This window comes from Sinocyclocheilus anshuiensis, unplaced genomic scaffold (assembly GCF_001515605.1).
Source record: "Sinocyclocheilus anshuiensis isolate Anshui unplaced genomic scaffold, SAMN03320099.WGS_v1.1 scaffold762, whole genome shotgun sequence".
Lineage (NCBI taxonomy): Eukaryota > Metazoa > Chordata > Actinopteri > Cypriniformes > Cyprinidae > Sinocyclocheilus > Sinocyclocheilus anshuiensis.
The window spans coordinates 512303-522422 of record NW_015542390.1 but is presented as its reverse complement, the minus strand read 5'-3'; the positions used below and the strand labels follow the sequence as shown (position 1 = coordinate 522422).

The 10120-nt window shown below is 40.5% G+C and overlaps 1 protein-coding gene across 2 annotated transcripts in view; it reads left to right on the top strand.

Annotated features, from left to right (window-relative positions):
- LOC107692757 (ras-responsive element-binding protein 1-like) overlaps window positions 1–10120 on the top strand; it is a 54156-nt gene that overhangs the window by 24430 nt on the left and 19606 nt on the right. The window contains exon 2 of one of the 2 annotated variants that reach the window (XM_016491930.1): window positions 9357–9482. In XM_016491930.1, the coding sequence (XP_016347416.1) occupies window positions 9357–9482 (126 nt within the window). Of the gene's footprint in view, window positions 1–9356; window positions 9483–10120 lie in introns of those variants that run through there. The other variant, XM_016491931.1, reaches the window with a different exon arrangement.

The following is a 10120-nucleotide window of genomic DNA, read 5'->3' as shown; positions in this document are numbered from 1 at the left end:
GTGTGTGTGTGTGTGTTTAGACTGAGAGTGTGTGTGTGTGTTTGAGAGTGTGTGTGAGAGTGTGTGTGTGTGTTGAGAGTGTGCGTGAGAGTGTGTTTGAGAGTGTGTGTGTGTGTGTGTGTGTGTGTGTTGAGAGTGTGTGTGTGTGTGTGTTCATAGGCATGCATATTAAACTCCCTGTTTGTGGTCTCCCTGCAGTGTGAGCAGTGGTTGCTGACACACGAGGTGCATTGCAGTCCCTCTTCAACCCTCGAATGGCAGCAGAATAACACAACCTCGTCTGAGGATGGGTAAATATACCTCACCGTCCGGTCCGGGCCGAGTCGAGCCGAGCCGAGGCTGCCTGTCCGCGTGAGCATCCTCACTGTTTGCACATGCAGCATGGATGACTGGCCTGCTTGTCAAGTCCCACCCACAAGTTTCACCTGAAACTTTGAGTTTTATCTCTTCTTCTTTATTTCATCCTTTCATCCACATGTCTGTTCATCTTCGCTGTTTTACAGTCACAGCACAGCTCATACTCCATAGTATGCCACACATTCCTTTGCTCTGTCATTCATCAAATTCAGCTCTTCCACTCTTTTGCAGTGTGCATGCGGCCCATAACTGCAAAAACAGTGAAGCTAGCCATGCGTGCTGCTTAATAGGCTTTGGATCCTTTTGAAATTGAGTTAGGTAAATAAAACAATGTGCAAATCTACTATTTGTCAAGTCACAGTTTATTATTTTGCTTTATAAAAGCACAGAAACCTTTAAGCTTGAACTTTGTAATCTGCTTTCAGCTCTTCAGATGTCACATGCACTTCATATACATGCTAACGTGCGCTGCATGAAGCTGGGATCTATCAGTGAGGCGTTGTCTTGTTTTAAGACTCTTACGCTGAAGACATGAGATGGTTTTCGGCTCAGGGTGGTTATGGACATGACTTCACATCAAGATGCAGGGAGGAATCTGAAAAATTTATTTGTGTTTGTTGCTTTGAAGAAAAAGAATGCTAGCACATGTAAAGACAAAATACCAGACAAAGGCCAGAATTTTGTCATCAGTACAGGCGTTAAACTGTCAAAGATAAAGATAGAAACTACCATTGTGGTGACCGTTTTTATTTCAATGTACTTTACTCATTTTTTAAATTAAGTTTTATTTGTTCACATTAATTAATGCACTGTGAACCGACATGAGCAAACAATGACCACTTGTATTTTTATTAAATATCATGATCATCATGTACTATAATTGTACAACATATATTGCTCATGTTAGTTAATATATTAACTAAAGTTAACAAAAGATTGAAAAGCATTAACAAAATCAACTTAAAAATAGTTAACATTAGTTAATACATGGGGCATACTCTCATTAATGTAGGTTAATGTTAATTTATTATATACAGTTGTAAATTCTTAATGTTTGTCCATAGTATATTAAGTAATTAATTTGATTTATTTTGTACCACTTATAATTGAAAAACTTATATTACCTTATTTGCTTAGAAATTCACATTAACCAAAGTTTAAAAATATATTGTTCATTGTTATTTTGTGTTAACTATTGCATTAACTAATGTTAACAAATAGAACCTTATTGTAAAGAGGAAAGGTAATATAAAGTATCTTATAAATAAAGTATATTTGTTATTCGTCTAGATTGTTCATTGAACAGTTTGTTGAGTCTAAATGAGAGTTGTTAGTTACATTTTCCTTTGCTCGTTCTGAAGTGTTCTCAGGTAGCAGGGTCAAAGGTCAACATTCTCTTCTGTAAAACAGCTGTGTTATCTAGGCGAAAGAATGATGCTCCTAAAAGACAGACATTCTTTTTATACAAAATACAGCAGAATTACAGAATTCTAATTCGGAACAAGCAGCCTCTGACTGCCATTTCTCAGGTCATATGCCGCCAGTATGGTATGAAATTCTCAGGGCTGTTAGATTGTTACTTTGGATGTGCTCAAACTGATGCCTATTCATAGGAGCATGTTTAGTTTTCAGATAATTGACTCCGAGCGCTCCTGTGAGTCATGGCCTGGCTTTCTCCAGCGCCTGCAGTCTCCCATGCTCAGACTTGTGGCGCATCTGTTGAAAGTCACGGAACAGGACCCAGCCATTTATCACACACCGGCAGGGCATGTAACAGTGATAACGAAATGCATTAGATGTCACCAAGATAACGTTAGTAACGCACTCAAATCGAACAAAAGAAGTCACCTTTTCTGCTCTGTGAGACTGTTCCATCATGGTACAATACGTTGTTTTACTCAGGTGTTCAATAGGACGTTGAGCTGGTGCTGAGGCATGGTTGTGTGTGCCTGAGGCCTCTTTGTGAGGCGAGGCAGTCCGTCATCCACCGAAAACCTGTTTGAGTGGCTGCTTGAGATACCAGGATTTCACCGTAAACAACAGCCGCACAAAAAGACTTCAGCTTGTGGTAAACAATGCATTAAAACAACTGAGATTTACAGTGTTGGAGAATCATTCTGAATGTTCGACGACACTAAAAAGCTGGTTTTGTCAAGGTTAAAACCAGTCTAAATCGATTGAAAAACGTCAGATGAGAGCATAACTACTTCTGATGCTGGTGTTCGCTAAAAGGTCTGTGTTTGTGCTCAGCCACCTGTTTTTTGCTTAGCATATCTGTTTCTGTTCTGCTCTTGGTGCACTGAACTTATTTTATAGAGGAAGTATTTAATAAGAGGTCTGTTTTTCTCACACTACTAGATTAGGCTGTTTAGGCCACAAGGAAGCAATTGCAGAATCATGATGGTTTAAATATGTTGTCCGGTAGTTCTTTGGTTAGTCGAGTTCAAGTTTACTCTCTGTAACACCCTCACATGTCTGAAGAATGACAGAAACTCATCCTCTCTAAACCGGAACATGTCCTCCAAACAGCTCACTTCCAAAATGTAGACTCATCACAACATACTGCCATGAAGCACACAGGAGCTGAGATCTGCACATTTCCTGTCATTTATCGACTTTTATCATCAGTAAATGCTTTGCAAAATCTTTTTTCTGCTACTTTAAAAACAATGCATCACTAAAATAAGTATAGGGATTCATATTGAACCAGAAGGGAAGAAAATATAAGTCTAATTAATCTTAATTGGAAACCTGGTGACGAACATGCCTACTAAAACATGTCTAGAGACCCTGTGTTCTGCGTTGTTGCACTGCACTCCATCTAACTGTTAAGAATTTCCCTAAAAGTGCATCTAAACTTGTTGACTTGCAGTGTTGGATCAATAATTGGATCAGCTTAGAGTCACCATGAAACGATTGCAGCAGTTACCAAATAACACTTTCTAAATCGCAATTTCCATCCATGCCAACTTTAACAGGACACATCTCACATTTGTCACTTAATTCAAGCTTTTAATTGTCTTGGAATCTCACCGTTCTTGTGGATCAGGTTACAGGATTTGCCTGATTGTGGTGATTTTCATAGTGGATGGCCACACAGAGGAGAATGTTGTGGCTCAGGGCATTTCTTTTTTGACTTTAGATGGGGTTTATAACGTCTTGTTGTGTCGCCTCAAGCACAATGCTAGTTCAGTAGGCCATTATGTAAAGTTCAAAGGCTTATTCCCCTTTGAGCCATCTCTTGTGTAATACCCAACAGTCAACTCCAGGGTGAATGACTTTCGAATGAGTGATTTACATGAGTAAGAGAGGGAGTACTATTAATATTCCTTCCACTCTGTCCTAGTTTGGCCTCAGACCAACCCCCAGTCTCTTGGTCTCTGTAAACACAGTGCTCAACTGATACCCTGATCTTTGCCCTCAGAGAGTAAGAGAGACTGAGCGTGAAAATTTGAAGCTGGCGAACTGCACACAAGTGCATAAACTGGTGGCCGAACGTTGTCATTTTGTGTGTGAGGTTTTGTGTAGCTTGGTCTGGCAAGTCAGGGCAGGATATCTGCTCATGGAAGGGCCCCAGCCGCTCGGAGTCACTGATTGGGAGGAAGGATGCGAACGGCTACTAGGAATCTCTTCTTTTACACCAAGAGCTTTGGGCAGTTAGTTCCCTGTAAGCGTATGGGAGAGTAGCTTCCTTCCTCTACCGCCTCATCTGTCTGTGTGAGCTAATACTTATTTCACACATGAGACTGGATTTCTCCTGTTTCCTTTTGAGCGCTGGTGATGTCAAGGAAGACACTGGAGGCTGTAATAGACAGCCAACATATGGCCACTGCATTTACTGCCGTCACAACCCCCTCACCTTGACCTATTCTCAGTTTAACCACAAAGCAAACTAGTCCCTTTTTCAACCTTCTCCCACTCAGGGAGAACATTTATATCTTCATCCTCTCCTTTTCCTTTATAAAAGCCATTCAAGACCTCTTCCCACCAGGTAACTGAGAATCGGTACTATGGTCGCTCCATATCTGTTTGCTTTCGAAGTGCATGTGTCACTTTTGGCAGTTTGGCTTGGAGCTATTGTCTGACAGCCATCCTCGCATGCCCAACCCACTCGACTCTGTCATTTGCATCCCAGAAGCCAGGCCAATTACTTTAATAAGAGCTCCTACTGAATGTAAGCTAGAGCTATCGGCATCTTACAAGGAAGTAAAAGGTTTTGTTTTCCAAGGTTTTTAACTAAGTCTTATGGCGCTTTTCCACTGCGTGGTATGACTCGGCTCGGTACGGCTCAGTACGGCACGGCACGGTTTGCGTTTCCACTGCAGTTTAGTACCGCTTTAGAGTGGGCGGGATTATTCACATGTAGTTATAGTTGCGCCGCCTCTACTACCACAACTCCTAAAAAAAACTTTTTCATTCCGCGTCGCCCCATCAAGCTCTCGCTGGATCCGCTCCTCTGCTATCATCGAGAGGAACGTCTGTACTTCCGCAACAGACAACAAAACTTTTTGGTTGTTAACAAAAAGGTGCGCTCTTTCAAAACAGTTGCGTTCGTTCCTTCGCTGGCTGTGCTGATTTAAATCTAGCGGTTCTTTTGTGTTTGTGTCGCAAGTTCAGTGACGCAGGTAGTGACGATTCTCTCCGGCCAATCCGTGATCAGCAGAGTTTACACGTCACGTTTTGGTAACGGTACGGTTCACTTGGAACCCCAACCGAAGTGGTACTAAAAAAAGTACCAGGTACTGTACCCAGTGGAAAACCCCCCAAAAGTGAACCGTACCGAGCCGTACCGTGCCGTACCATGCAGTGGAAAAGCGCCATTACATTGGCAGCTTTGTGGCTTGAGTGGATACTTTGGCTTCAGGCCCAAGTTTTAAGGTAAATTTAGATTAGGAATGCTTCTCTAATAAATAGTCAGGTGCTATTTGGACTTGAGAGCATCATATGTGTGTCTCGTGGTAAAGTAGACAGAAGGACAAGCCGCTGATCATTTGAAATGTCGAGCTGAAACCAACTTTTTGCTTGAACTGATTGCTCAGTTGTGTAGCATCAAAGAAGTGCTGGCCATGAATGTTAAACCAGTGGTTCTCAAAAATGGTTTGGTCTCACTTTAAGTCCAGGTCTCATTATGACTTTTGCCTCAATAAACTCCTAATTTGCTGCTTTTTAATAGTTAGTAAGGTAGTTGTTCAGTTTAGGTATGGAAGATGATCTAAAATATGGTAATGCAGAATAAGACATTAACGTGTGCATTATACGTACTAATAAACAGCCAATATGCAAGTAATATGCATGCTAGTTAATTGTGAGAATTTGTCCTTAAAATAAAGTGTTACCAATTAAAAGTAAAACTAAAATAATTCAAGTGTAGAATTACAGAAGTTTGGGGGTGAATTAAAATAAGACATACCTTGACTTTTAGTTGTTTTAGCTATTTTAAAGCTTTTGTTTTAAAAAGTCTGGTTTAAGACTGATTTGATTAGAATTTACTAGTGTCAAAAATGAATATATTAGCTAGCATCTATGCAATGCAAGCCTAATTTTGTAATGCCTCATTTAAGATTTTCCAGTGGTTATAGCTAGTGGCTTATTCCAACCCACACCCTGTTGTGAAATGTTTTTTTTGGTTGGAAAGAAATGCTATCAGTTTAGTCCGTGTCTTAATATTACTAATTTTGATTAGCTTTTTTAGAATATTTTCTACCATTTTAAAGTAGTTTTGTTTGTTTTCTGTGACTTTTAAAAGGTAAGCATTCACATTTTAGAATAGCTTAGAGGATATTTGAAGACGTTTATGTAGGATGAAAGGAAAAGCAGTGAGGGATAGATGGAAGACGAAACAATATGGAGAGAGACAGAGCAGAGGCATTCTTGCTTGCTCGGTTTGGCACCGTGTGAGGACTTTTCCACCCTTGTGTGCTTCTGACTGACACACAAACGCTCAAAAAACTCACATATGGTCATACACGAACGCACACGCTAGCACGACCATAACATATTCTCTCCTCATAGTCTCCCAAAATCACCTCTTTTATTTGGCTTGTTTTAACAAGGATGTGCAAGAAGCTCTTTCTGTCGTGTGTGTGTGTGTGTGTGTGTGTGTGTGTGCAGGAAAGTGAGAGTGATGGGTGGGAACAGATGTAGTAACAGCAGCCCCCCCAACTCCCTCCACCCGCACTATCTCTCCCGGCAAGAGAGCGAGAATCTTATGACAAGTACAGCTCTCTCTCACTCACTCTCACCCCAAACCCCCAGCCCAAATCCTTGCACAACTCGAAACCTGCCCTGCTGTTGTGTAATCCCTTGTCTTTCTACCTCTAATCATCAACAGAACCCAACAGTATCATGCTCGACTTAACACATCCATCTCTACGAATACAGGTTTTTCCTCCTCTCCCTTTTCTCACCGTCCTCTCCTTATGTTCAGCATCTTTCTGGTTTTCTCTTTGATTCATAGTACTAGTTTGTCCCCCACCACATTCATCAACTGTTCAAAAATGCCCCGCCCATCATGCAAACAGTCTCATCTTGACTAATGAGCGCTTTGATGAAATTACGTGCGTCCCTTCACATCAGGTGATGCCTTTTATCTTTGTAAAAAGTTTTACTGATCCTTTCATTTAAACCAGCAAAAAACGTTGAAAAACTAATGAAATAGTAGTTTTAAAACTCTTTTTACCATTGAGTAAAAAGTAGTGGTTCAACAGATCACAAAACGGATTTTGAGTCGCGGATCGGATCGTTTTTCGCAACAGCAAGAAAAAATGTTTCAATGTAACTTTGCTTTCCATTTATTACTTAAAGCTAAGTACTTCTTCAATACCACAGCAAAAACTACTAGCCTAACTAAGAAAGATCAAACATGATTAAAGACAAGTAAAATCTCGTAAAAGCCGAGTAAACTCTAAGGCTAATGTTAGACATCATTTAGTCGCCCAGAGTGAAGATTTAGTCGCATATGCGAGCAATTTACTCGCATTGTAGAGGGTTGTTTAATTTTGCAATTAATCCGTGGATCTCATGCGTGCCAAACCGTGGGGCCTGGCCGTACGGATCACAGATCACCTACGATCCATTCAAACTCTAGTAAAAAGTAATAACGTTTTTCTTACACATCTCAATCAACAAAAAGTGTTTAAATGTCTTTCAAGTTAAAAGTGCTTGTCCATTTTTTTTTTTTAAACCTGTTAACCAAGTTAAGTTTTGGGGAATGGTGTTGCATTTTTTTTTTTTATACTTTGTAAAACTCAATAAAGATATGTTATACAAAAATGCTTGTCCATAAATATCACCATATGAGATTTTACAATCTGAGCTAAATTGCTTTGTCATGAAAAGGCTGAATTAGCCGATACTTAATTAAGAGACTTAATGACATGGTGTGTCTGGAATCACACGAGAAGGTACTACATTGGAACAAACTTGTGAAAAATTTTGTTCTGCATAGTATGAATGTGTGTAGCACGGATTAAATCTGGATGTACTACATCCGCCATGTTGGCATTGGGCCTATTTTACACTTTTTAGGCATTTGTGGTCTTTTCGCAGTTGGATAGCTATCTGATCAAAGAAAACGCTTGAAGTGGCCAAGTGTAAATATTGTCATGTGACCTACCAGCATTAGTTGTCACTTCACTGCCATTCACAAATCCTCTCCTGTGGCCTCATGGGATAGTTAAGTGCTCATCAGATGCGCACTTCAGAAATACTTGGTCATCCATTTTCTTCTGTTTTTGCAGAAAACTACAAATTCTGACACACTAAGGGTCTGCAGAGGTCTTTTCAATGATATTCCTATTTTGCTTTCTATTTGTTGTCACTACAGTGGATTTTGGTTGATGAATGTGCTCGTCAACCCTCCCTTTAGTTATTTTGAGGAGTAAGGACTCAGAAGAAGAGCGCTATCCGTATTCAGCTGTAGTTGTACGTGTCTAATCGAGTGCATTCAGTACTTGGCTAGCAGGCTGTTTCTGGAGGAGTTTGGTTTACCTCCATTTGGCTACATGGCATTTGTGAAGTTTCTCCTATTAGTGCAGAGTTTGTCCCCCTGATCATATCTACCATGTTGTTATGGTCCAGCCAACAGCAGATCCTGTTATCCAACTGCCTCGACACACACGCTAGCATTCCCTTATCCTCTCTCCAAAAGAGGAAGTGACCCAGACCGCAGAGGAGCTTCCTGTGTGGCTGTGGATGGGAAACGCCAATTAGCAAAGAGAGAATCTCCTTCTTTTCTCCATCTTTTCCCTCCCAAATCTTTGCCGTCCTTCCTCTTGACAACTGTTTCAACTCTCCCTCCCTCATGTTAACACATTATCAATCTCTTTTAGTCATTAGCACACTTATTAAATCATAACCACCACTTAGATTGCTGCTTTTTAGGTCGATGTACCTCTAAGCATCTCCCATCATTCCCTCAGGAATGAACCCCTCGTGACCTTCCCCTCTTAAAAGTAGCTCATCCAGATTAGCATCTACAGCCATCTGCCATGCCGGCGCCCACCAAAGTAGAGATTTTCCTGTGTGGTCATCTGTAGTTGTCCAAAAATTGGATGAAACCAATCAGGGTTTCATAGGCTACACCTACGATGTTGCCAGTTGTTTCATCCAATCAGATCTCTGTTTTTTCTTAAACTTCGCTAGAACTTCATAGTCCGCTATGGCATCATACGATGACTCTTACACACTTGCGCTCCCCTCACTTGTGCTCTCCAGACAGGTGCTGGAGCCATAAAGCACAAAGAGAATGTGTGTACTGTGCCTCATCTAGAGAACACACGTTGTGTTCCACTGACTGTATCAAGTACTCTGTGTAGTGTACTCACTGAACAAATTCCCATTCTTCCAGTCGTTTTTGCCCCCAGATGCCCCCTGCTCTCCATCTAGCTGTTTTAAATGTAAAAGTTACTATAAGATATAAGCTGTTCTTCCAGTGCACTCAAAGCACCCTTGGTTTATTTGCGTATGTTTTTCTCTCTTTTTTTTCTTCTTCTTCATAGCTATGGAAAATTCAACGGAGGAGACAAGAACAGAATCTGCAGATTGCACCCTCACTAGAGAGGAGGCGGAGCAAAGCGATGAGCGCCAGAGCCCCGCCCCAACAGGAACACAAACAATACACACAGGTAGAAATCTCTGTCTGTCACTCTATCTATAGCTCTATCCATCCATCTTTCTATCCATTATTCCTTCTATCTATCCATCCATCAGTTGTGTCCTATTGTTTGTTCTTTCACTCAATCTACTACTCTATCTTTCATTCTATCCATGTATCTTTTTATCCATCCATGCCTCGTTCTATTGCTCTTATCTTTTTATCCATCATTCCTTCTATTTATCATTCTGTCTATCATTCTCTCTATAGTGCTATCTGTTGATCTATCAATCCATCGTTTTTTCTATCCATTGTTCCTTCTGTCTATCGCTCTATCATCTATCTTTCTATTCCTCATTCATTCTAATCATCCATTGATTTATCCTTCTATCTATCGTTCTGTCTACTGATCTGTCTATCGATCCATCATTCTTTCTATCATCTATCTTTCATTCTATCACTCTTTTACTCTATCATCTATCTTTCTATCTGTCCATTGTTCATTCTATTGATCTATCTTTCTATCATTCCTTCTATCTATCGCTCTATCGTTCCTTCTATCTATCGCTCTATCATCTTTCTAACATCATTCCTTCTATCCATCGTTCCATTCTATCATTGATCCTCATATTCCTCTATCCTTCCATTGTTCCATCTGTCTTTCTGTCC